This window comes from Calidris pugnax, unplaced genomic scaffold, assembly GCF_001431845.1.
Source record: "Calidris pugnax isolate Ruff unplaced genomic scaffold, ASM143184v1 scaffold116, whole genome shotgun sequence".
NCBI classification, from domain to species: domain Eukaryota; kingdom Metazoa; phylum Chordata; class Aves; order Charadriiformes; family Scolopacidae; genus Calidris; species Calidris pugnax.
This window is the reverse complement of record NW_015090877.1, coordinates 1,172,063-1,199,108: the sequence shown is the minus strand read 5'-3', so window position 1 is coordinate 1,199,108 and position 27,046 is coordinate 1,172,063. Positions and strand designations below refer to the sequence as shown.

The 27,046-nt window shown below is 45.6% G+C and overlaps 1 protein-coding gene across 1 annotated transcript; it reads left to right on the top strand.

Annotated features, from left to right (window-relative positions):
- On the top strand, nucleotides 1-27,046 carry IGFN1 (immunoglobulin-like and fibronectin type III domain containing 1). Its single transcript, XM_014946289.1, has 26 exons — nucleotides 1-16; nucleotides 536-658; nucleotides 3,386-3,525; nucleotides 3,779-3,878; nucleotides 4,736-4,783; nucleotides 5,335-5,380; nucleotides 6,151-6,325; nucleotides 6,928-7,041; nucleotides 8,129-8,300; nucleotides 8,924-9,196; nucleotides 10,660-11,889; nucleotides 11,956-12,123; nucleotides 13,765-13,851; nucleotides 13,924-14,166; nucleotides 14,227-15,099; nucleotides 16,362-16,486; nucleotides 17,926-18,067; nucleotides 18,579-18,875; nucleotides 19,507-19,806; nucleotides 20,707-20,880; nucleotides 21,799-21,927; nucleotides 22,382-22,684; nucleotides 23,961-24,049; nucleotides 25,076-25,271; nucleotides 25,911-26,210; nucleotides 26,706-27,046. The coding sequence occupies exons 1-26, from the start codon at nucleotides 1-3 to the stop codon at nucleotides 27,044-27,046; spliced, it is 6,204 nt and encodes a 2,067-aa protein (XP_014801775.1).

Here is a 27,046-nt window from a genome sequence, read left to right as displayed (position 1 = left end):
ATGACAAACCGGACAGGTGAGAGAACAGACACAGCTGTGAAAACTGTCTGGGGAACCCCCAAGAATAACCCCAACTTGCTTTTCTTGTTGTTTGGTGATTGAGTATCTGTCTCCCACCACCATGAGGTGAGACGCCAGAAACTGGCCCATCAGGTTCTGCTGACCTTTGCCAATACCATCTTTCTCATGCCAGATTCTGAAGTTTTATTTGGAACAATAACTGATGTAAAGCATTCTCCATTCAAATCAGTGCTAGACCCGTAAGACAATGTGGCCTGGACTGTGATCTTGGTTGCAGATTTTCCCACTTCAGCCCTACCTTTGCATGAAATCAGCACAAAAGCACAAAAGCTTCATGCTCCACCCTTTGGAGACACTTGGAGCCTGTGGTACTAGAACAGATGGGTCCTTTGTAGCGCAGGAGGAACTGAGCAGAGACAGTTCCTGTTCTGCAGGGAGGCAGTACAGATTGAGAGACTGTTTCTAAAGCACAAACATTTCATCTTAATCAAATGTATTTTCCTTGCCTTTCCAGTAAAATCCTTCAAGAAATCTGCTGTCCCAGGAGTTCTTATCACCCAGTTTGTGGATAATATTCCAAATGGGTGCAGTACACCTGACTTTGAGCGGAAACCTGTTTCTCTGACATTGCAGGAAGGTGAGATTCTTGAAAAACAGTCCAAAGTCATAGACGTGGAGGCTTGGCTCCACATCTAACCTACATGAAACAATTATCATCGTTAAATCAAGCAAGTTTCTAAAGAGATTTGACTAGACCACAGAAAAGTGTTGTGTGGCCAAAATCGTTGTTGTACTGATGAAAATTCCATACTGATGAAGGTTTCCTGAGTTTTCACTGGTGTATGCAAGATCAAAAACTGGCTTCTAATGTATACAACAAATGCTGTGAATTCTGCAGGAAGCTCCCACTCTCAGAGTGTTTTGCAGCAAAAGTTTAAGCACATTGAAAAAGGTGTTTTTTCCCATTGAACTAGTTTACATTATGAGTGTTCAGCACATAAAATCAACTGCTTTTGAAAGTAAGATATACTGACTGCTGGTATTATTTAGACTGTACGTCTCCTTTGAGAAGCAATACGGATCTTCCATAGGGTACAGAGAAGGCAATTAATAAGCCAAGACCGAAAAGTGTTTGGAAGCCTTCCAGCAAGCTCTGCCCTTGCAGAGAGACACTTTTACTTTTGTGGAGTGGGAAAGCCCGGGCACATTGTGTAGCTCCTCTTCCCTCCCAAGGCTGAGCCGTTCCCAGTACCCTGGATTTCAGTGTCGTCACACCCTTCTGTTGATTTTCACCGGCCGTTGAGATTTTATGAAGGAGCACAGTGGCCTCTAGTGGTACCTCCCTCCTCCTCCTCCTCCTCCTCTTCCACCTTCCTCCACCTGCACGTTTCAGGCATGAACCAAGGCAGTGGTCAGTCACCCTATCTACATTTTCCAAGTTATTCCATTTACAGTAAGTTCCTCATAATTCACATAAGAAATATTAGGGAATTCTGGTCGGTCACTGTGGAAACTGAAGGCCATGTCCATGCAGATGCACGATGAGTGTCTTTAATTATATCATCATCTCCCCATTGCATTCAGTGCATGGATTAGCTGATAGTGCTAGCTGTGGATGTCAAGCATGGGAAGTTGCAGCCTAGAATGGTCAGCATTTGAAAGGTAGAATCAATTGGAAAGAGACTTTAATAATAGATAGTACTGCAGTCTCGGAAAAAGTTGGAAGATGCCCTTTGGTACGTGACAGGAGCTTGTTGTATCAAGTGTTTTGTTGGTGACTGCAGAAGAGTGTAGGAAATACTGCAAGACCTTCTGGAGAAAAATGTTAACAGTGTTGGTCACCTGAAGACCAAAACTATTGCAAAAGGCAGACAGTAATCATTTCTTCCCTGAGTTATCCATGAGTGACTCATTTCCATTTCAATCCCCCTGTGACACTCCCACTTACCTACACCTGAGTCACTTCTCTGATGTGTTGGGTCGTAGTGTTTCCTGTGTCTTTGGAGCCTTTTGGAAGAGAAAGGAAAGCTTTATAGGAGGCAGTGGCAAAGCTGTTGGAGATTTCTGTGGGCAGCTGCAGGATAGGCAGGTTCTGAGGGAGTGGAGGTGAAGGAGGGAGCTCCCAGGTAAACCCCCTCCTGGTGTGTTTGGGGTGTGAGGTGGTGCCAGGCTGGCAGAGGAGGAAGACTCTGCAGAAAGATGCCATGCAGGGAGTACCTGGGGGAACACCCCACCCACACGTGTCCTCACCGTTGTGGTGCAGTGTTGTCTGGTATGAACGTGCTTTCTTAAATGTGCAGAGAGGGTATCTTCTTGTTTCCACCTCCTAATGAATCCAAATTTATCCAAATGAAAAAAATACCAGGAGCTGCAACTATTCACAGATGAATTTACTGATGTGTAGAGAGAGGAGACTCCAGCACAGTGAGTCCTGTGTCATTTAACATCCTGCTCAGCAGGGTCACAACGAAGGGCACAGTCTGAAGGAAAGGAGAAGCAATGGGAACTTGTAGGGGAATGTGTGTAAGGTGAGAATGGATTTGGGTGCTTTGTGGCTGTGGTGCAAGCAGTGTGTGCACGTTGCCAGAAGCAAGCCTGGGCTGAGCTTGCTCTAGTGCCGCTGATTTCGGAGATGATCAGAGAATATTAACAGCCACGTCTGTTGGGCTAACACCACATTTTAAAGGCCTTTTATTGCTGAATACAGGCAAAACGTGATATTATTGATGTGGGGAAAGGACTTGAGCTAATAACTGTTTGCTCTTTAGCCCTGCTCAAATATTGAGGGAGTTAAAAATCAGATCAAGATACCAAAAATGTGCTCTCTTGGGTACATAATTTCTCCATCCATGTGGCTGTGCAGTAAAAACACCAGCAGAGACCTGCGTGTGACCACTGTATGTGTCAGTGGTGAATTTTAAAGTTAGTTTCCAAGTATTCTCTTTGAAAGTCTGTGAGTTAGAGCGGAGATTAGGGCAAATGTCTTGCAGGAGTTTGGGCATTTAATGCAACTAAATTTAGGCATCTTTTACAGAGAAAACAAAAAGAGAGAATTATATTTGAAGAATGTTTCTGCCTAAAACAACAGAGAGGGCTTACTCTGGGGATCACTCTGTTGATCATAGAATCATAGAATCATTCAGGTTGGAAGAGACCCTTGGGATCATCGAGTCCAACCATCTCCCCTACTCTACAAAGTCCTCCCCTACACCATATCCCTCAGCACTGCATCTAAACGGCCCTTAAACACAGCCAGGGATGGTGACTCAGCCACCTCCCTGGGTAGATAACACAGGGAGCCTGGAATGAGAGTCCTCATGTCCAAACCTGTCTTAAATAACTAATTTCTTGCCTCTTTTCAAAGGTAAGGATGCCATTTTCAGAGCTGTGGTCAAAGGTGTCCCAACCCCTGAGGTGAAATGGGCACGTGGCCAAGGAGCAATGGATGATCCTGCCAAATATGAAATATTCTTCAATAATGCCACAAGTGAATTCATTCTGCAGGTAAAGATCAAATATTTCGGACAGGACTCATGGAACTGAGAGAGCAATGGAAAGGACAAACCTGCAGCGGGCAGGGAGATGTGTAAATGTCACCAGATCTGAGATAGCACAAAGATAAGCAAACAAAGCTTTTTAGAGTCATTTTGGGAACAGAGGAAAGATCTGAGATGTCTTTGAGTAGCTGTTTTGTTAGAAGCTGAAGGTCTATGAATTGAACCACAGCTCTGAGTTTGTACTGTGTTCTTCTTTTAAGATAAAGAAGCTCACGGTGGGTGACAGCGATTTGTATCGTTGCTTTGCTGTGAATGAATACGGGGAAGCTTCCTGCTCTGTTGGGCTCAGGATCATACAAGGTAGGACTCACCAGTACTGTGTTGCCTGTGTCCTGTGGTCCTAAGTAGTTGACTTCGCTGTCCCCTGGGGGTGGGCGCCCAGAGCATTGTCTGGGATAATTATATCCTTTGTGTGAAGGTCTATTTTTCCACTCACTGAGGACTGGGGTCTTCTGTGACTCCCCCCACTTTGGTGGCTCCATGGCAGAATGAGCTCTGGGGAGAAGGAAGTGGTGGTGTGGTCACTGCACTGGACCATAACCAGAAGCTCTGGATTTAGCGTTGAATTGGCTCAATCCTTTCTTTATGATATTGAACAAACCACTCTCTTGGGAGGCATCCATCCCACTTCAGATGTCTCTTGTGTCCACCTGACCTAGTCCCTTGCTTCTCTTTGTCAAAGAGAGAGAAATGGGCCCTTTGTGGCAAAAATGTAACTGACCTATTCTTGGCGTCTGCTTGATCAGGAGATGGATTATGTTGGCAGTGTCCATTTTACCTGTGTGCCTGTAAAGTACATTTAGAAGGCAACTGGCTGCATTTGGCCAGATAATCCTTGTACCTTGGCTCCCCATCACTAAAACAGGTTGTTAATATTTCCTACCTTTCCTTAAACTATGAGCTCCATAAGGCAGAAACAGTTTCCTCCACTGTGTAGAGTATCCAGTCAGCACAGAGTCAATTGCAATAGAAATACTGCATTTATAGATGGAGATTAATGGGAGTCAATGTCAGATTGACAAGGAAATCCGGACTGGTATGCTGTGCTTTGGTAACATACAGAGGTTTTATAGTTCATTGGTTTGCTGGTGTTAGTCTGACTGTTACCTCCTTCATCTTACGGCTTGTTTTTCCTGTTTTCTCTCATAAACAATCAGTTGGCTTTAAGAGGAAGGCGAAATATGTTCCTGTTCATGCTGCTGATGGTGAGTGAGTGTTAGTTATATACATATATGTTAATTTTTGGCTGTATAGTTAATATTCCTCTGTCTACCACATTATTGCTACCCCAAAGTTGTAAAGAATAAAGTAAGAGAAGGGTTAACAAATCTAATGTTTCATTGTCTCTTTCTGCTTGGTATTTACCTTTGGGTAAAGTGACCATCTTAGATATGGCTTTGAGCTGTTCTAATTGATGATTCTGGAATCATTAGTGCTAGAAAATTATTTGGTGATGTCAAATACAGCTGGATCAAACATGTTAGCATGTGTTTCTAGAGTGTCCTCTCTAGAAAGAGGAAAGCCCCTGGGAAGCAAAGAACTTTAATGGCACTGAAAAGACATGGATATGGCACAGAAAACTCTCGCTGAGTTTCATGACACTTTTCTTTTTTGTAAAGTGTGAAAAAGTCACCAGAGTAAACAGCATAGTGGGATGGCCTAATGTCAGTGGGTATTTTGCATTATCTTCTTTTCGGGGATATATTTTATAGTGTTGGGTAATTCAGAATGTTTGTTGTTTCCTCCTCTTTAATAGAGTTAAAGAAGAAGCTTCAGGACTCCAGGAAGATGCTGAGGAAGCGGTAAGGCTCCATCAGGAAGCCATTGCTACACTACCTATATGTTTCAGCTTCAGAGATCTTCAAAGCAACTCTTCTTGTGCCCAAAGTTGTTGTGAGACTCAATATTGTGAGATATAACAGAACAGTTTGTGAGGCTGAGATAATCACAGGGTACCAACCTCCTTTTTTGAGGTGTATGTTCCTTTGCAGCACAAGAGTTAGAGTTTAAAGGTCTGTTTCTCTGCTTTCCTGCTTTTAGCTCACAAGTAACTTCCTGGCCAAGTGACAAAGCTTCAGGTAATGATCTTTCTGGCTAATCAGGGACTGAGCCCTGGCTCCCAGGCCAACTGCACAAACTGCCACCTGCACGTTGCAGAGATCCCTTCACTTCCCAGGCGGGAACCTCCAAACATTGCCTAATGGGAATGATCTCTGGCCTGTGCAGAACCCTGAACTGTGCTGAGAAATTACTTGGGGGAGTGCACAGTGGCCAGGCCAGACTGTGCCAGTGACTCTGCTATCATTTAACAGCATGGACGGGTGCTTTACAGTCTCGCCCCATATGGTCCAGGGAAAGACTGTTCCCTGGCAGCATTTAATTTGTAGTATTGATGCAGAAAACCTGTTCTGGAAGAGTCCCATTCTTTCTTGTGTACATCTACAGGGCCCAGTGAACTAGAGAAATGAAGGAGAGAGACATGGGAGGATTAAGTATAGAAGAAGAATCACGGAATCACGTATCTTGTTGTATGTTAAAATGTCTAGATTATTTTATTTCCCCTGTTTCTAAGGGCCCCAACACCAAAACCCAAACCCTTGGACAAAGAAGCAGTCTGGCAACTGTTGCTGCATGCAGACAAGAAAGATTATGAGAAAATCTGTTTGAAATATGGAATTGTTGACTTTCGTGGGATGCTGAGAAGGCTGCAGGAGTTGAGGAAGGACACAGAGAGTGAACAAGGAGAGGTAAGATAAACTCAAACCACTGAAAGCACTGATTTTGAACAGTCCACAGAGTCCCACAGTTTCTCAGTAGCTTCCGAGAACAGGCTAAACCTTCCTAAAAGGGTTTGGAGATGAAAATTTACTGTATGACAGAGAACAATTTATAACAATGTTTTGAAAAGTCCTACTTCTATACTTACGCAGAAGAAAATGTACTTTTTGAAGTTCACTCATATATTTTAGGAGATACTGACCTTGGGGTATCCCTTTTGCTAAACCACACGGCTAAATTCTGTATTCAGTTGCCTCTGATGAGAATTCAGACCCCAAATTGAAAAGTTATATGCCTGAGAGTCAGAATTGGCCTTCACATAGAGGGGCATGTAGAAACCTGGACAGATAGTGGTTGCACAGTGTGTGAATGACCAGGAGGCAGCACATAAAATATAAGGAATATAAGGAGGAAACCGTGGAACCTTACAGGTACTTCTGCTACACACATAACATTAGAAGTAGCTCTTTTCTATGCAGATAAAAAACAGATTCCACATCAGTTCAACAGCTGAAGAGCTTCTCTCATGGCAGCCTTATCATTTACTGGGTTATTGTATCTTTCTTTGCAGTTAATAAACAGTATCAAAAACTTTGAACACATCAAAGTCAACAAGGAGGGAAAAGCTACGTTCTCTCTGGAGATGGACCTGAAAAGCAGTAGCAGCAAAGTTTATCTGCTTAAGGTGAGGGGGTGAGATGAGCTGCTCACAGCAGCCACTGAAGGCTTCTGCAGACAATGTTGGATCTGCTGGGGGTGGCTGAGAACAAATCAGCTTCTTAAGGTGGTTTGTCCATTGCAGGATCCCTGGTTGGTTCGGGAGAAATGTTGGTGAGGGGTCCAGGTAGTGTTTGGTGGTGAACATCCCTTGGGATTTGTAGATCCAAGTACAGGGGAAATGGTCAGTTACTGACACCCTTTTGACGTCAAGAGCTCTTCCAATAAAAGGGAATTTTAATGGTGTCTGCAGAAATTCTGCAGTGTCATATAAGAAAAACAGACTGATTTTATTCACTTTCTCAAGTGTGTTATTCCACTATAATTCACTTCTGTGAAAGAAGATCTCAAGGAAGTAAAACAGCCCCTCTAGTTCTGTAGTTATTCTGATGTGATCTGTGCTGTGGAGGTTTTTCTGGAAGATACATTTCAGTCAAACTATGGTGAGTGGCTTTAATGCAGGGGAAATCAGAATTCGTTAAAGGGGAGGTCAGACTAACTCTATCAACTTCTGAATCAAACACATGACATGAAGTCTATGTGGCCACCACGTGGAGAAGGCAACCCAAGTGAGTTACAGCTAGGAACGTGGTGAGCTCGTTATCCAAATGTAGGGGTGCTAAAATCTAAGCAAGGAAAGGATTTTGTCTTCAAAATTACTTTCACAAAATACTATTGTTGTGCCTAGTTTGAGAGTCTGATGCTCAGTTCTGTGCAGGACTCAGGTCCTTAGGAATATGGTTTAGTGATTTTTATTTCTTATTTATTTTTTTGTCAGAGTTAGGTTGATGGTTGGACTAGAGGACCTTTAAGGTCCCTTCCAACCTAGATGATTCTGTGATTCTATGATTCTATGATTTTATTGCCCGTGTCTCACATCAGCAGGAACCCTGTCCAATAATGTCTCTGCTGGGAGTAGCAGTAGAGTGTAGACTTCTCTGTTGTTACTCATTTATATCAATAAGGCAATTGTAGCACAAATTTGGGCTGATGTTTTTGAAATACCTTGAGCTATTTGTGTATTGCCTTTCAGAGCACGTTCTTTCTCTTCCTAGGATGGTGAGAGGCTCAGATACGGAATGGGGGATGAGTACAGAAAACACTGCCTGAGGCGAATTGGCAAAAAGTATAATTTCATTATCAACGATGTGCAGCCAGAAGACGCAGGCTTGTATCAGGTCAGGGTGGAGGACATACCTGTTTTCTCAACTGAACTGGAAGCTGAAGGTAAGGAATTGAGTTAGATGTATGTGATGTGTGACTGTACCAAGAGATTATTTTTTGCTGGAAAATTTTGTCTAGGAACGTGTGCAAAGCTCAGCAATAAAACCTGATAACTACAGAAGACTCTTTTGTGTTGCCAGATAAGGGGTCCTTGTATGACAGAGGTGAAAAAGAGCAGGACAGTGATTCTGTGATATGGGTGTTGCATTTATAGCCCAAAGAACTAGGCTCAAGTACCTGTTTGGCTCTGAATTCTGGAGCCAAATTCCTTAATTTACCCTATGCTGTAGTTCTCTTTTGTAAACTCAGAATAATAGCTACCAACTTGATACAGTTATCATGCTGCTGGAACGCATTCATCACTACAAAAACCAGCACATCAGAGTGATGTGTGGTATAAATGTCTCAGAAGATAATTAAGACAAGAATCCACTTTTCTGCTTTTCTGTCCTGTAGAACTGGGCACAGGAGCACATCTCAGTGTTACCTTTTTCTGCTTAAACCAGTGCTCACAGGCACGGCAAGTTCCTGCCTGTCTTTCTTCCTTCAGCTGCAATACGTTTTTTCTTGGATAACAGGAATAGCTCTGTGTTTCCTTTCTATAGCTTTTGCTTTTCCCGTTGCAGCCATCCCTGTGAGATTTGAGAAGCCACTCAGGGACATGCGTTGTCCCGAGGAAGAAGATGTTGTCTTTGAGTGTATCCTACGCACGCCCTGCTTCGACCCTGTGTGGCTGCACAAAACCCACCTCCTCGAGTCGAGCGAGAAGCACCAGATCTCCTTCACACCCGACGGCCTCACCCACAAGCTCGTCATCAAGAAGGTTGCCCCCTCTGACAACGGCATGTACACGCTCGACACTGGGCTCTGCTCCTCGAATGCCTGGCTTATCGTGGAGTGTAAGTGACACTGAATTATTCCTACGGTGTTGGCTTGAGGTGTGCTAACAAAATAGTAATTCCTCTCGCTGCCTGATTGCTTATTGAGGTGGTTCTATGCTGAGAAATGAATTATGGAGTCTCTGGTTCCTAAATTATAATTGGAAAAATGAAGGTCTGGTTCGATTCTCTTTCCCCTTCGGATGAGACAGTTTTTTTCCCGAATTATTTGAGCAACCTGGTCTGGTGGAGGTGTCCCTGCCCAGGGCAGGGGGGTTGGAACTCAATGATCTTTAAGGTCCCTTCCAACTCTGACCATTCTGTGATTCTATGATTGGTCCTGACGAATCCTATTGGCTTATTTCCTCTACAGCTGCTGTGCTGTAGCATGTTCTCTGTCAGTTATCAAAAACCACTCCATATCTCAACATGTGTTTTGATGAAGCTGTCACTGTGTGAACACAGCGTACAGGGCATCCAGGAGCGTTCAGTACTATCAATTCTATCAGGACTGTTCAATACTATCTTGCTAGATAGGATTTTGCTTTCCAAATTAGAGGTTAAACATGTTCAAGGAAGCTCAGAGGAAGCTTAGAGGAAGCTCAAAGGAAGCTGGGACAATGGGAAACACTCCTTTCAGTGCAAGCAGATTAATACTTAACTGGCTCATATTTTTTGCTTCTGAAAGGTAGTAGGTTTGGTTTCTTTTGAGACTTTGCTGCAGCAAAAGGTGATCTCTCATAACAGCTCTTTGATGACCTTTCAGAAACAGGCTGGGTTGAGTATGAGATACAGAGAAACTGCCCACTGCGTTCACTGAGCTGTTAATGCTCCACAGAAACGATGTCCAGCCTGGAAATCAAAACTGGGCTTGACCTTCCAGCTCCGGTCTCTGTCTCAGAGAAGCCTGAATTTGGGATGAATACAAAACTGTTCCCAGAACTGGAATCTTTAGTCTCAAGGTTGGCCATGTCCCAAATGCCAGGTGCCACATGGGCCAGCTCCCCTGGTGGCAGGGAGATCCTAAGTCAGGGGTGGGGACTGAGACCACTCTGTGCCTGGGATATTCTGTAGCTCCTCCAGGGTTGTAGGGAGAAGGCAGAAGGAACTAATGAGGCCCAAATACAATCTAAGTCCCTCTAAATTAGACCTGTCATGCTGGAAATTTGCCTTGTTTTTCTGCTTTTTTTTTTTTGGTTGGTTTTTTTTTAATAAACATGTGTCCACTAAAATCATCGTCTTTTTAACTAAGAAATGTAAAATTATATCTGAATGTGACACTGAAAAAATTCAGGATTTGAATTGAATTTAAATTTATTTAAATATATTGTGTTTCTGTGTCCTAGAATGAAATTATGACAAATGATAACACATTTTCTTTGGTTGTTGATGAGTACGTGACATATTGTTTGTCTGTTCTTTTTTTTTTCCTCTCTTTCTGTAAATTATGTCTCCTCCAATCAAACAATGCATCTTCAATACAGATGCCAAAGGAAAGAGGAGACAGGATGAAGGAGGTGAAAGAGAGAAAACTGGGTGGAGGAAAGAAACATTGCCAGATACAGAAGTGGCTAAGAAACTTCGACGCGGAGAATATCATGGTGATGAAGATCATCTTATGGACACTGGCATGGAAGATGATGGCTGGTACAGAACTGTTGAAGACGGCAGTGATGCTGATGGAGTCCCTAGATTTTTGGGAAAAGAGAGGCTACGCAAAGTTGACATAAGTGAAAAGATGGGGGTTGGGCAGTCTTCTGGAGCAGACCTAGATGGAGAGTCAGTGGAAAATGCTGGTAGTCCTTTTGGATTTAAGGGCTTTGGAGGCAAAGGTGGATTAAGGCCCGTCCATGGCAAGGATGGTATGACAGGCAGAGAAGATACTGGTGATGAATTGCGAGGAGCAAATGAGTGGCACTCTGTGGTTGGCAGACATAAGGGCACGCTGGGTGCCAATAACATTGACATGGATGATGAAGGTGTCAGCTCCCAGCATAACAAGGATGGGAAATTAGGTGATACCAGTTACAGAGCTGGTTTTGGGGGTGCTGGAAGATTAGGTGCTACTGATGGAAGTTCTGTGTTAGATGAATTCGATCCAGATTCAACTGGAATGGGAGACGGTAGGGGTGATCTATTCAGCAGGACTGGTTCAGGGACTGGAGCTAGAAAGAATGCTGCAGGTACAGAGATTGCAGGAGGAATGAGGTCCCCCTATGGCAAGGATGGTTTGTCCACTGAAGGCGACCTGAATGGAGCAAGTGTAAACAGAGAGGGACAAATAGGGACCTTCTATGGCAGCGATGGCCGGCCCCTTCATGGTAGCAGTCGTTTAGGTACAGCAGGAAGGTCTGGCTTACTGTATGGCCCAGATGGTCTTCCAGCTGGACACGGGGCTACATCTAGTGAAGATGGCAGTTCTATGGGGGAGATGGAGACTTTATATGGTCCAGGTGGATGGCAAGTTGGAGGAGGTGTTGGTGGTACTGGTTTAGCTGGTGCAGGAGGAGTTGGGGCTCCCTATGGGAAGGATGGTCTTCCAGCTGGTGCTGGTGTTGGTGGTGCTGGTGTAGCTGGTGCAGGGGGAGTTGGGGCTCCTTATGGAAAGGATGGTCTTCCAGCAGGAGGAGGCTTTGGTGGTGCTGGTGTAGCTGGTGCAGGAGGAGTTGGGGCTCCCTATGGAAAGGATGGTCTTCCAGCAGGAGGAGGCTTTGGTGGTGCTGGTGTAGCTGGTGCAGGAGGAGTTGGGGCTCCCTATGGAAAGGATGGTCTTCCAGCAGGAGGAGGCTTTGGTGGTGCTGGTGTAGCTGGTGCAGGAGGAGTTGGGGCTCCCTATGGAAAGGATGGTCTTCCAGCAGGAGGAGGCTTTGGTGGTGCTGGTGTAGCTGGTGCAGGAGGAGTTGGGGCTCCCTATGGAAAGGATGGTCTTCCAGCAGGAGGAGGCTTTGGTGGTGCTGGTGTAGCTGGTGCAGGAGGAGTTGGGGCTCCCTATGGAAAGGATGGTCTTCCAGCAGGAGGAGGCTTTGGTGGTGCTGGTGTAGCTGGTGCAGGAGGAGTTGGGGCTCCCTATGGGAAGGATGGTCTTCCAGCTGGAGGAGGCTTTGGTGGTGCTGGTGTAGCTGGTGCAGGAGGAGTTGGGGCTCCCTATGGAAGGGATGGTCTCCCAGTTGGGGATGGCTTCGGTGGTGCTAGTGTATCTGGTGCAGGGGGAGTTGGAGCTCCCTATGGAAAGGATGGCCTTCCAGCAGGAGGAGGCTTTGGTGGTGCTGGTGTAGCTGGTGCAGGGGGAGTTGGAGCTCCCTATGGAAAGGATGGCCTTCCAGCAGGAGGAAGCTTTGGCGGAGCAGGGGTAGCTGGTGTAGGAGGAGTTGGGGCTCCTTATGGAAAGGATGGTCTTCCAGCAGGAGGAGGCTTTGGTGGTGCTGGTGTAGCTGGTGCAGGAGGAGTTGGGGCTCCCTATGGGAAGGATGGTCTTCCAGCTGGAGGAGTCTTTGGTGGAGCAGGGGTAGCTGGTGCAGGGGGAGTTGGGGCTCCTTATGGAAAGGATGGTCTTCCAGCTGGAGGAGGCTTTGGTGGTGCTGGTGTAGCTGGTGCAGGAGGAGTTGGGGCTCCTTATGGAAAGGATGGCCTTCCAGCAGGAGGAGGCTTTGGTGGTGCTGGTGTAGCTGGTGCAGGAGGAGTTGGGGCTCCCTATGGGAAGGATGGCCTTCCAGCAGGAGGAGGCTTTGGTGGTGCTGGTGTAGCTGGTGCAGGAGGAGTTGGGGCTCCCTATGGGAAGGATGGTCTTCCAATTGGGGCTGGTGGTGGTGGTGGTGGTGTAGCCGGTGCAGGGGGAGTTGGGGCTCCTTATGGAAAGGATGGTCTTCCAGCTGGAGGAGGCTTTGGTGGTGCTGGTGTAGCTGGTGCAGGAGGAGTTGGGGCTCCCTATGGAAAGGATGGTCTTCCAGCAGGAGGAAGCTTTGGTGGTGCTGGTTTAGGTGGTGCAGGAGGAGTTGGGGCTCCATATGGAAAGGATGGTCTTCCAGCTGGAGGAGGCTTTGGTGGTGCTGGTGTAGCTGGTGCAGGAGGAGTTGGGGCTCCCTATGGAAAGGATGGTCTTCCAGCAGGAGGAAGCTTTGGTGGTGCTGGTTTAGGTGGTGCAGGAGGAGTTGGGGCTCCATATGGAAAGGATGGTCTTCCAGCAGGAGGAGGCTTTGGTGGTGCTGGTGTAGCTGGTGCAGGAGGAGTTGGGGCTCCCTATGGGAAGGATGGTCTTCCAACTGGTGTTGGTGGTGCTGGTGTATCTGGTGCAGGGGGAGTTGGGGCTCCTTATGGAAAGGATGGTCTTCCAGCTGGTGGTGCTGGTGGTGGTGCAGGTGTAGCCGGTGCAGGGGGAGTTGGGGCTCCCTATGGGAAGGATGGTCTTCCAGTTGGGGCTGGTGGTGGTGGTGCTGGTATAACTGGTGCAGCTGGTGCAGCTGGTGCAGGGGGAGTTGGGGTTCCGTATGGGAAGGATGGTCTTCCAGCTGGTGCTGGTTCTGGTGGTGCTGGTGTAGCTGGTGCAGGAGGAGTTGGGGCTCCCTATGGAAAGGATGGTCTTCCAGCAGGAGGAGGCTTTGGTGGTGCTGGTGTGGCCGGTGTAGGAGGAGTCGGGGCTCCCTATGGGAAAGATGGTCTTCCAGCTGGGGCTGGTTCTGGTGGTGCTGGTGTAGCTGGTGCAGGAGGAGTTGGGGCTCCCTATGGAAAGGATGGTCTTCCAGCAGGAGGAGGCTTTGGTGGTGCTGGTGTGGCCGGGGTAGGAGGAGTTGGGGCTCCCTATGGGAAAGATGGTCTTCCAGCTGGTGCTGGTTCTGGTGGTGCTGGTGTAGCTGGTGCTGGAGGTGCTGGATCTCCATATGGGAAGGATGGTCTTCCAGCTGGTGCTGGTTCTGGTGGTGCTGGTGTAGCTGGTGCAGGAGGAGTTGGGGCTCCTTATGGGAAGGATGGTCTTCCAGCTGGTGCTGGCATCGCTGGTGCTGGTGCAGCTGGTGCAGGGGGAGTTGGGGCTCCCTATGGAAAGGATGGTCTCCCAGCTGGTGCTGATGTTGGTGGTGCTGGTGTAGCTGGTGTAGGAGGGGCTGGGGCTCCCTATGGAAAGGATGGTCTCCCAGCTGGAGGGGGCTTTGGTGGTGCTGGTATTGCTGGTGCAGGAGGAGTTGGGGCTCCCTATGGAAAGGATGGTCTCCCAGCTGGGGCTGGGGTAGGAGCTGGTCATTTTCCTTTTGGAGGTGATGACCTTACGGGAGCTCGGCATGGCAGGGACGCTGCACTGAGCAGAGTTCAAGGGTATATAGGTGGAGCAGGAGGAGATGGCTTTTCCTCCGAAGGTGGTGGTATTGGTGGCTCTGCAATGCGGGGTGCTGGGTCTCCCTATGGCAAGGACAGTGGGTCAGATGGAGCCAGGGCTGTCGTGGGAGGCGTTGGCAGGTTGGGAGGTGACGAAAGGGAGTTACGGTCAGTCCATGGTAAAGAAGGTGGACGAGGTGGTGAACGTGGGCTGGATTCCCATCCTGGCAAATATTCTATGGAAGGTGAAATTGGAAAGGGTGGTGATTTCAGAGGATCAGGGCACAAAGGTTCATCTGAAGACAGAGATTCACTTTCAGGTCAAGGAGATGCTAGAGGGAAGGGCAAAGATTTAGGACAGTTTGGCTCCCCTTATGGCAAAAATGCTGCCTTTGGAGGGGCATGGAGTAAATCCTATAACAGAGCTATTGGTGGGAGCGGTTCAGGTGGATTTAGTCAAGGTTCCCTGGATTATGGTCAGATGTCAGATCTTTATGGTGGACCTCCTTCAATAAACCAGAAGAAAGAGGAACCCAGCCTTGATTTTAAAGCAAATGACTTCTTGACAAATACGGACAGTATTGGAAAAAGAAGACGTTATTGCCTAGATGATCTGAAAGGTATGTGTTTCTCTGATGGCTTCTCTATTGCTGGTCATTCCATTTTGATACTCACATTCCTCATCCTGGAGAGAAATTGAATCTTAGGGTTTCAACAAAGGTAGCTCTATGTAGGAATTTGGTTTTACTGAGATCCATTCCTAATTCTACCGCTGATCTGCTGTTTGACTTTACACAATTTGCTCAGATCAAAGTACCTTACAAGTCTAAATGATCTTTATTTAAAATATCTAAAACAGGTATCATCTGTTCAAATAAATTATTCAGTTCCACAGGGAACAGACTTCAGTTCACAAACACACCGGTTCCCATGTAGTTCCAAGGACTATGGCCACGTGTCTTTGGTATTGTTCCAATTTAGACCTTGTTGTTTCACTTTATTTCTTCTACATCTAGTGCAAATACCTGTGGTTTTCCAAGATCTGGGGACAAATCTGTGCCTGATTATATTGGATTAATAAGCACATTGCACCTAATGTAAAGAGCTCTTTTTTCTTGTGGCTTGAGAAATAATAAAGTGTTTGATATAGTGAGAGTAATGTGTGTGCAGCCACTTGACCAGGACCAGTGGCTATGCTGGCATGATGTGAAAACTGTAGAAATGAGAAGCCGCACACGTACAACAGAAGAGGGACACTGGTTAAGGGAGTTACTGGCAAATTAGAAATTATAAAGGCTGCTAAAACACAAATATAGATAAGGAAACTAAATCAACAAAACTGGAGTTAATGAGGAAGGAGGTGGGGTGTTTATGAGAGAGGGGAATGAGGCTGTTAATGGAGAAGAATTTGGGAAGGGAAAGAGGAATAAAGGGGACAGAGAACAGTGTGAGCTGGGGCTGTGTATGGGAGGTGCTTGGGCAGCCTGTGCCGTCGGTGCAGAGGAGAAGAATGACGAAGTGATGTATCCATATCCTGGAGCAGCCTGTTTATTCCCACTGGCTGTAGAGGGAGCCCAGACAATTAGCATAGGCTTAAATAGCAAATTTGTAGATGGATAATGTGGTTTTGTGATGAATCCATTGCCCGTGAGGTTGATGTGAGGACTCTACTGTGGGGCAGCTGGGATGTCCCCATCAGCCATGAGCTGATGCCAACTCGCCCATAGGGTTGTGGTGCAAAAGCCCATCATGGGTACAGTATATAGTTTTTAAAAAGCTCTCTTTTCTCCTCACATGCACAAGCATTTTCATCAGGTATTTCTCTCTGTCAGTGTAACACAGAATTAGCATCTTTTCACCATTTTCTTTTCTGAACGTTCAGCACCGCGCTGTCATCTCAACAAACACTTAATCAACGTCAGGGTCCAGAAGGGTGAACCAGCTGAGCTGTCTTGCACCGTCAGCAAACACGACGTGGTAGGAACCTGGTTTAAAGATGGATTGAAGGTAGGTGTCCTCTAGCTGCTCCTTTCTTGAGTGTTCTGGTTTGAGAAACCCACAACAATTTATCGTCATTCAGACAATTCTTCTCTTACCTGATGAGCCCTTCCCACCTGGGAAGGGGAATCAGGAAAAACAAGGAAAGCTGAGGGTTGAAATATAAATTGATTTAATAGAATAAGACTAAATATTTAACATTAATAACACTAAAGAACCAATATTGATCCTGATACCAATATAAAACACACAAGGACTACCCCCAGCCCATTCCATCCCAGGAAGCCGTGCCCTCCCAGCAGGGACAGCCAGTGTGGGACACTGCGAGCGCTGTGGCTTCAGGAGGAAGGGAAAGGCTCAGGGCTCCAGCACCAGGGCAAGGAGTTCTCAGGATTGCAGCCATCATAGGAGAGAAAGATAGAGACACAGAGAGAGAGCACTACCCAGCAAACTTTCTAATTTCTATGGAATGTGCCATTCATGGTATGAAATAACCCTGTTGGCAGCTTGGGTCAAGAGCCCGGGTCTTGCTTTTCCTCGTCCCTGCACCTGGGGAGCTTGAAAACCCACACACCAGAGCTGGCTGTGAAGTAAATACTGTCACAAATTCAGACACCAGAGTCTTCTAAAAGTGCAGTTCTCACAAGCATTAGAAGAGGAGTTAGCCCTGTGTCACTCAAACCAGGACACAAGGTTAGCAATGCTCTGCTCTTGGCTCTGCCTCTTACTCAGTGTCGTGTCAAGGTGTCCTTCCCTCTGCCAGTCCTACTGCAGCTGAGGATGGCCCAGGCAGGAGCCTGTTGGTAATAAAATTTTTGATAGAAACCTAGCAAGATTTCTCCCAGTTCCTGCTACAAGACATTGCCATTCTTGCTGACAGCAGGAGGCTTTGCATTTTCCATTCTTTTTCATGGGGGGAGATGGTGTGGGTCTCTCCCTCGCAATGCAATCCTTTTTCTTTTCCTTGGTGAATGAGAGAAATATGCAAAAAGTGAGGGAAAATCTTCAAAGGATCCTTTGGGCAGGTGTAACACAAAGGCTGCTCTTTCAAATTAGTGCTTAAGGTCAAGCATAGACACATTCTGTTCCAAAGCAGCACTGAAGAGTAGTTCCAGCTGTGGGATCCAGACGGGGCTGTAGGAGTTCAGAGGTCTCGTACTTGAGCGTGAGCCAAAGGTTTTGTCATTAAGGACAGAAAGAGAGAGCTTGGAGATTTTACTGAAATTCATTTTAATGGACTTTGAATCAAGTCTCTGTGGGGAATATGTTGATAAGGCTTATATGCAACATTACCAGATGAGTAATCCTAGAATATTATAGTAATTAAAAATGCATGTCATTAACAAGTCTTTTCAATTACATTTCAAGTTTTTGTCTGTCCAGTTTCAGTTTCAGTTGCCTTTTTTTTTTTTTGTTTTAAGAATGGGTCTCTGTGCTTTATCTTGTAGTTAACAAGCATGGAGGGAGTCTCTTTTGAAAAGGAAGGTCTAGTCCACAAACTAGTTATTAACAAAGTGGAAGATATTCATGCTGGGAAATACAGGTTTGAAGGTGGAGATATAAAAACGGAAGCTTCAATTTTTGTTGAAGGTGAGTCCATTCCCACCCCAATGAGCCTGCCAGCCTCCGTGTGCTTTAAATGTAATATGTTTTCTCGGAGATCTATAGTTGTTATTGAGACAACTTTATTATAAAGAATTACGATGTAAATGGGAGAGTTTGTACAGGTTGGTGCATTTTGTATTTACAAATTTAACTAGGAAGCCGACCTGAGTAGCTTCTATTATTAAGTCAAAGATTTTGGGGTGCACATAACACGTTGTCAGACCAGAGCCTTCATTCTTGTGCTTAGTCTATTGCCTGTGAGAAATCTGCTCCAGTGTAAAGGGACAATATGATACCACAAATAGTTTGTCACAATTATCCTGTAGCAAAGTATATGCACGTGTGCGAAGCATTGGACATACAATGAAAGGTGAAGGTCCAAACATTCTGAACTTCTAGACGTTACTGGCAGCATCCTAAGGAAAGCCCTTCCCTGCAAGATGAGCCTTATCCTCTTTGAATTGCATTTCTTAATGACCTTGTGTTGTCTACTTAGATCCTCCGCAGGTTGACAAAGTTCTCCTCAGAAACCTAGCGAGTGTTCCTACTGTGGCCAAGGCAGGGGAGACCGTGAAGATCAAAATCCCTTTCGAGGGCCGCCTGCCGGTCAGAGCAACGTGGCTGAAGGACAAGATGGAGCTCATGGATGACACGAGAGTTCGTGTTGACAAAACAGACACCTTTACCATGCTGTCCATCTCCAACAGTGAGAGAAAGGACTGTGGGGATTACAAAGTCAGGCTGAAGAATGACAGTGGCATCCTGGATATCAACTTAAAGCTTGTGGTGATAGGTAAGAGCCCCATAACATCTGCTGTGGCTTTCATTGTAAAGCGTGGGCAGGGAACCCATCGACACTGGTGACGAGCTTATTTAGAGCTAATGGGTGGTCCAAGATGAACAAAATTATGTAATTTTCCACTAAATCAGGGTACAAGCAAAGATTGTTGACACGTTTCTTGCCCTTTAATACAAGGTAACACAAATCTAGTTTGGTTTTGCACAGCCTCGGCAGCTGAGATTTGGGTGTTGGGTGGCTGTGGGAGATGGGACTATGCCCAATGAGCAAATCCAAAATGGATTATCTAGGCCAAATTCAGCCCTACCGTAAAGGTCTGTGCTCTTTTGGAAGACCACAAATGTTGTTCTTCCTTATGAGCAAGGTGAATTGGTGCAGTGCTTATGAGAACAATTAGCCCATGGGGCAAGGGCCTGGCTTCCCCCTGCCTCTTCCTTACCCAAAGTTAGAAGAGTGGAAGTTTCAAAGAGGCAACTCAAGTGCCCAGCCCTCGTTCTGCAACTCTGCGTGTGTTCCACCAGAAACAGAGTCTCCCAGCGGGTGAGAAGAAGACGGCGTCTGCTCCAAACCCAGGAGCCAGCTGGTCTGGAGCCAGCTCACAATGTCTCTGTGTTCATCTTTCCAGACAAGCCACAGCCACCTACAGGACCCATCAAAATTGTAGAAAGCTCCGCAAGCGACATAACCATTCAGTGGAACCCTCCAAAGGATGATGGGGGCAAACCAGTGCAAAGCTACATTATCGAGAGGCAGCAGGTGGGGAAGGGCGAGTGGGTGACTCTGGGAGAAACCCCCAAGAGCTGCACTACCTTCACCACCAACAAAGTGGAACAAGACATGAGCTACTACTTCAGGGTGAGGGCTGTGAACGCTGAGGGTGCCAGTGATGCGCTGGAATCAGGGGAAGTGAAGGCTGTCAGTAAAGGTAAGGAAGAACTTCTCATAACTGTGTTTGACAACCATCTGGGGAATTCATTAACAAAGCTGACATCAAAGAAAACTCACCGTGCTTTGGGTGTTGCTACAGATCTAAACTTGAATCAAGGCTGTGAAGTCTTCACACGAATGTAGGAGATTGCACACAGAGATTAGGAGTTTGTTGCAGGCTGCCGTGATGCTGAGTGAGATGGTGTTACGTTCTCAGTTTTGCTCCATTCTGAATTGGGAAGCACGTTTCAGGGGGGAATTGCAGGATGCATCAAGATCAGAGAAAATTTTTCCCAGGGTGGCTACAAAGGGAACATGTGAGGCCTTTTCTTAATTCCACAGGCAAATGAGTGTCTCCACTTGTGCAGCATTCTTCAGTATGACCACTTAATTCCCCTCATCTCCAAGCAACTAGTTCTATTCTTTGTCCTTCAATGATTTTAATACTAGAACAGTTTTACCATGAGCAAGAATGTAGTTCTAGAGAGAAAGCAATGCTCTATTACCAATTTTCTTCTTACTACATTCTACTTCTTATGATTATGAGAAGCCCTGTGGGTTAAGAAAATCCATTCCATTTCCAGTTTCTGTCATTAAAAACAGGAATAACACTGACTTTTCCTAACCTGTAAGAATAACGTGCCTCACTCCATAGGCTGCCAATGGAATTGTCAGTTGTGATGATGGCAGATCAGTTGAGAAAACAGAATTGAGAAGCAGAGGTCCATGCTGGATCCTCTTTGTGTGGGGAATAGGATACGCAGCTTCAGGCTTCAGTCAGGTTTGCAGGACACATACTCATGAATACCTTGGGGAAACTGGAAGAAGAAATGACACAGAACACTTTCTTATCTCGCAATAAAAATACATTATTAATGAAACACTAATCTCCTTCTAGCTTCACCTGGTGCCCCAGATCCCCCTGAGATTGTCAGTGCCAGCAGAGACACCATCACAATATCCTGGAAAACACCTCGTAAAACTGGCAGTTCCCGAATTGTGGGGTACATCGTTCAAAAACGCAAGAAGGGCACCACGACCTGGCTGCCGGTCAACAGTGTGCCCATAGCAGGTAGGTAGCTGAAATCCTGGAACAGAAGGGAGGACTTGGAAAAGAAAAAAGGGTCAGCTGGGTTTAGGGGGCAACAGGGGGGTAACAAGGAGGTAACAGGCTGATCTTTAAGGAGTTGCTGCCTTCTAACTCCTAACTTTCTGCTTAGGATCTTACACCTTTCAACATCAGTGTTTTTCCTCTTGAATTTCTGAGCTGCTGACTGTCCCCATCACAACTGTATTACACCTGGCTGAAGTTTTACCTTCTTTTATTTCTCAGCTCCAGTATAGCGTTTTTTTTTGCAAGTAAGGTTACACTGTGCCATAGCAAGGCTGGGTCTTGAGTTTATCTACAGTTGAATGCCTGGGAGGAAGATTATGATATTTTCTAGATTGTGTGCAAGCCCATGGCTGGAGAAGAGAGCAGAGAAGCTCAGTGCTACACCCTGGGACATGGCTCCTCTACAGATAAATCGATGTCTTCAATTTCTGGATCTAAAGTCTTCCCATGCAGAACTACTGTCCTTAGTCCTCACGCTAGGAACTTGGCAGACAATAATTTACAAATACGAGGAAGATAAAGAAACCCAAGTGATGAGTATGAGCTCCAAAATGTGGAGCCATCAATTATCTACCAGTTGCAAGCTAGGACTTCTTACTTGATATAGAAGATTTTAGGAATTTCATATGAGGAAAAACACTGTTTATCCTTTCTTGAACTTAATAACTCTCAAACACTGTTTGATTTGAAAGGAACTACAATGAACATGTCCCAGTGCAGTAGGGAAGGGTAGGGAAGGGCAGGAGAATGGGTGACAGCTCCCAGGAATTATGCAGTCCACAATTCTTTGTGGAGTAAACACTGTACGTTTCTACATTGTAAAGTTCCACATAATTGAACGTCACCTGAGCCAACGTGCTCCTTTTCTTTCTGCAGACAAGAAGCTGAAGATGACCAATCTGAAGAAAGGTCTGCAGTATGAATTCCGGGTGGCAGCTGTCAACGCTGCTGGTGTTGGAGATGCCAGTGAACCATCACAGCCTGTCTATGCACGGGATTCCACGAGTAAGTGCACTGTGTCCCATCCTTCTGGCCTGGGGACAAGTAAAGCTGGCCATGTAGACTCGCAATGCTAGTGGAGAGATGATGCTTTTAAATACTTTGTAAAAGTATGTGAAGGCAAAGATCAAATAATTGGGGAATATTTCATGGCTGAGAATCTGTTGTCAGTGTGAGGAAGGAATGGAAGGATTTCTTGTGTGATGTCTAAGTCAAGATGTGGCAGACATGGAGGATGGAGAGGTGTTCAGGATGGGCTGTGAACCATTTCAGGAGAGGTTCAGATCCTACTGCATGGCTTGGCAGCACCTGAATCCAGCCTTGAAGACATGGGACAAGGGGGAGGCAATACAGCGGGGTGGATGTCCCACTTCAGAAATGTTGGGGGATCTCAGGAAGTGACTGAGAAAAAGGAACAGAAATCCTAGAAAAATAGTTTCAATAAAATTTCTCTTTTCAGAATCTCCAGGTCGAGTGCAGGACTTTAAAGTGAGCAGCAGTAACAGCACTAGTGTCACCTTGACATGGAAGAGACCTGATGCGAAAGATGGGAGTGATGTGAAAGGCTATGAGGTGGAGATACGGTCTTCTAACAACCTCAACTGGACCAAATGCAACACCCTTCCCATAGAGGCAACCACTTACACAGTTAAAGGCCTCCTCGCCAAGGAGAGGTACTTCCTACGGGTGAGAGCCCTCAATGACAGTGGCCCAGGAGAAGCCACAGAGATTGAAGCTGTCATGGAATCTGCTGCTCCTGTAGGTGAGTCAAAGAGGGCTGTGTTCAGAATGAACCTGGTCATTCTAGAGGTAAGAGGATGCAGGCAAGGTCCAGAGGTTGCTGTGATGAGCTTCTTTCAAGGCCCAGACTGTAACAGAAGGGCAAGTACTTCATTGTTCCTCTACAGTATGGTCCTATTTGGTCACCTCATCAGGAAATTCTGAAGATTTAGCTGATAATAAATGTGCAATGCTCAGTGTTCAGCTTGTGTTAAGGGCTTATTAGGATAAAAGAACCCCCAAAACTGTATTTTCTCCTCAGATTTACAGAGCGCAGAGCTATACCAGTCATGATCACAGATGAAACCTCACACACCTTATGCCTACCCATGTTCTTTTACAGGGAAAAAATGAGTTTTGAGTTTTCAGTCTATTTTTATACAGTCTTGTGGAATCAAGCATTTTATTTCATTCTCTTTAATTGCAGTTGTTATATTGGTTTTTGTAAATTTTGGATTCCTTTTTGATTTTCTAGTTTGCAAGTTTTCACCCTTTTCACTTTTTCATCTTTATTTGCAATCTGTAGCTCTGTGGGGTTTTTTTCCCCGCTGTTTGGGAATATTGCAGAAATACAGAACTAAGAGATAATTCTGTGAGGGATTCATCTTCCTCAACTTGGCTCCTAAGTGAAAATGTCGACTTTTGGCCTGTGCCTGGAGACTCCTTTTATAAAGAATCAGGGAACAGATAAATATAGGTCCATCTGGAAATGCTAAATACAATTTAGTGTTATTTTATTTGGCATTTTTAGGATAATGCTAAATATAATAGTGTATTTTATTGATTAAAAGAGAACAGAAAGAAAAAGTATTCTAAATACTAAAAAAAAAAATAATAAACTGTGTTTCCTCAGGATGTTCCATACTCTGTATTGCACGTATATTTCATGTGTCCTTTGCAATTTCTTGTTCCTCAAATACCATTTTACACAAAAGATCATCCATGTGATGGGGTAAAGTGTGTCAAAGAGCCAATTTCTCCGTGATTGAGACATCACATGTATACAAACACTGTTGTGAATGCATTTTTACATCATTTCCCCTTGTTTAGTCATAGTGATAAACGAATAGTAGTAAAATGTGAAAGATGGATACTCTGGTTCTGAATCAAGGTCCTTTTTCCCCCAGTACCACTGTGAGGTCGTGGCCAGCTGCAGAGCGGTGGCTGGGAAGGCATTGGGGTATCACAGCCAATGAGTTTGTCACCCAGTGACTCTGTAATAATGCCCAACTTTTTATTGTAATTTGTGTCTCTTCCAGTGCCTCCCAGGTTCCAGATCGATGACACTGTGAAAAGCTTCCTGCTTATAAAAGCAGGAAATACCATCCGAGTGAATATTCCCTTTGAAGTAAGTATTCAAATGTGTTTGCAAGAATTCCCCACCTGTTTCTGTGTTGTCGTCAATAGCAGACGTGAAAACTGAGCTACTATTTTCTTGGTGTGGGGTTTTGTTTACAAGACACTGGGCAAGTCCCTTAGTCTGCCTGTGCAGTGTGTTCCTTTCTGCATGAGGAAAACACGAACAAGAATTCAACTGTTGCCCTTGGGATTAGTGTTTTATGAGATTGTGGTCATTCGTTAACCTCTGCAAACAAGGCCCAGTGCTGTCCATCCACCCGTATCAATGTTGTCATCATCTGGAACTAATCCGTCAGAGTTTAAATATCAGTTGACTTCCCTCTGGCTCTTTCAGAAAGCCTTGGGGTAGCACTTCTAGCAACATCCTCTTGACTGTGTTTGTCTCTCCAAGCAGTGGGACTTAAACTGTAGGAGTTGAGAAATAGGCATCAGTGACAGGAGTCCTGTGGGCTTTGATGTGAGCTTGGAACACCATGGGTCAAGTCTGGGATATCAGGAAGAGGTTGAGAAAGGCAGAGTGTGCGTATTTGCTGGCCTTTCTCCTAATCTCTTGGAGAATAGAGACCAAAGATGGCACAATGGGAATAAAGACTCAGAGAATGTTTTTTCTTTCCAAAACCAGCAGATCTTTTTAAAAGTAGAACTCATCTGAACTCACCTGAACTTACCTGAACTAATGAGCTCATCTATTGTGAAAGTAGAACTCATCTGAACTCACCTGAACTAATGAGATCATCTATTGTTCTTGATCTAGCACACCTTGTTTGATGTAGTTAACCTGAACACCTTACTACAATAACACTCTTAAAAGACAGAGAGAAGGAGAAAGGTTACAAAGAACCTTTAAATCAGCCCTTTATCCAGGGCTTTTAGATCCGTCTTGGATACACATTTCTAAATATTACTTTACTATGTCAGGTAGTTATACATTTGGGACAAGATAATGAAGCTAAAAATGTAAAGACACAATCTGGAGGCAAAACAAGGGGGCTATAACTCGTGTTGTTCTTTCCAGGCATCTCCAGATCCAGTGGTGACCTGGTTCAAGGATGGGCTTCCTCTTCCAGACCGGGCTACAGTAAACACCAAAGATGATACCACCCAGCTGCTGATTGGAGCTGCCGAGTTCACTGACACTGGCACCTACACCGTCGAGCTCCAGAACGGCTTAGGGAAAAGGGAAACGTTCAGCTTCCAAGTTCAAGTTACAGGTAACTCACTCACTACCATAAATACATACTGATTTATTGTGGAATGGCAGCAGGCAACGAGCCGAGCTCAGCAGGGTGAGCAGGTAACCCATCGGGAACAGGGACAACTGGAGAACAGTTTTCTGTAAGACTCGGCCTGGGCACTTTGTGCTGTCACTTGGCTGTGTCTGCAGGACAGAGAAACCTACTGATTAAACTTACACCCAGCTTCTGGAGTGACTCTCCTTAAAAAGTCACGGTCACACAGTTGGAGAGTGAAACCACAGGGAGCAGTTTGTGCTGTGTGACAGTCAGTTGGAGAGTGAAACCACAGGGAGCAGTTCGTGCTCTGTGACAGTCGGCAGCAGGCTGTAGGACATCTAGTTGTAGCTGAAACTCTATGTGCTGGCTCCCTAAGAGGTGAAAGTGTTGAGCTGTGCCAGCCCTGGTCTCCTCCCCGTGAGAAGGGAAGGAGGCATGATGCAGCCCGAGTTCAGTCAATGCCAAATGAGTTTGTGTGTCTGGAGAAGGAATTAAATTTTGCCCCTTCTAATGACCAGGATGACTCAGCCCCAGACACAGAACGCAGTCAAAGTTTCCAGGGTTCTGTTTTGTGCCACTTCCCCTACACCTTTAATATTCCTTGCCTTCATCTGACAGATATCCCCCAATCTCCTGGACCTATTCAGTTGCGAGAGAATGTTCCAAATACGGTGACAGTGACCTGGGAGCCCTCAGCATCTGAGAAATGGGAAAGCAATCTCTACTACACGGTCCTGAAACGCGAATCGCAGAAGGGCGTGTGGCGCGTGGTGGGCGACCTCATCTATACCAACAAGTTCACCTTCACCAAACTGATCCCAGGCCGTGACTACTACTTCAGGGTTGTGGCCAAAAATAACTTGGGAACCAGTGGTCCCTCTGAAACTGTGCAGCCTTGGAGAATTAAAAAACCAAAGGGTAAAACAGCTTTTACAAGTATTGATCTGTGTGTTGTCATGCTTTGTTTCTTTTGTTATTTCTAACACACCATCCTGAAATGGGTCTCTCCTCCTGCGAGCATTTCCTTACCCAGAACAAAAATGCATAGAGATACCCTAAAAAATTCCAGTTGAGCAGGGAAGGGTTGTTCTTTCTGCATGGACGTTGTGCAGATAGATTCTTTATTTCCAGTCATTATATCATGCAATTAATTACAAAATTAATTCCCAGCCAGATCTGCAGCTTAAGCTTTGTAGAAACCAAAGTTTCTGGCTTCAAAGTTAAATTCTGGCTAATTTGAGAAGAAACTCAGATTACAGTCCATCAGTGCATGGGATCTCTGGCAATTTGCGGTGCAGAACATTCCGCACAACCAAGTGTCAGGGTTGAAACCCAGCCCTTTAAACCCTGACCTCTCTTGCTGTGGAGCAGCACCTGAGTGTGTGTTTGTGTGTTGCTGTTTTTTCTTTACAGTTGAATGTCAAGTCAGACCACAGAAATACAAAGGAGTTAATCAGAACCAGCCCCCGAGATTCCTCGTCCCATTGAAGCCTCACGTGGTGACCACCGGGAGCGAGTGCCACATGAGCTGTGCGGTTGGAGGCCACCCACCCCCAAAGGTCAGGTGGTACAAGAACAGTAAAGACCTCTCCAACGATCCTTCCTATTTTTGCACAAACGACTTTGGTGTCTGCTCCCTGGTCGTCCTGGGTGTCACAAAGCAAGATGAAGGAGAATATGTGGTGGAAGCCACCAACGAATTGGGCCGTGCATTAAGCAGAGCCTTCCTCACTATTAAAGGTAACAATCTTTGA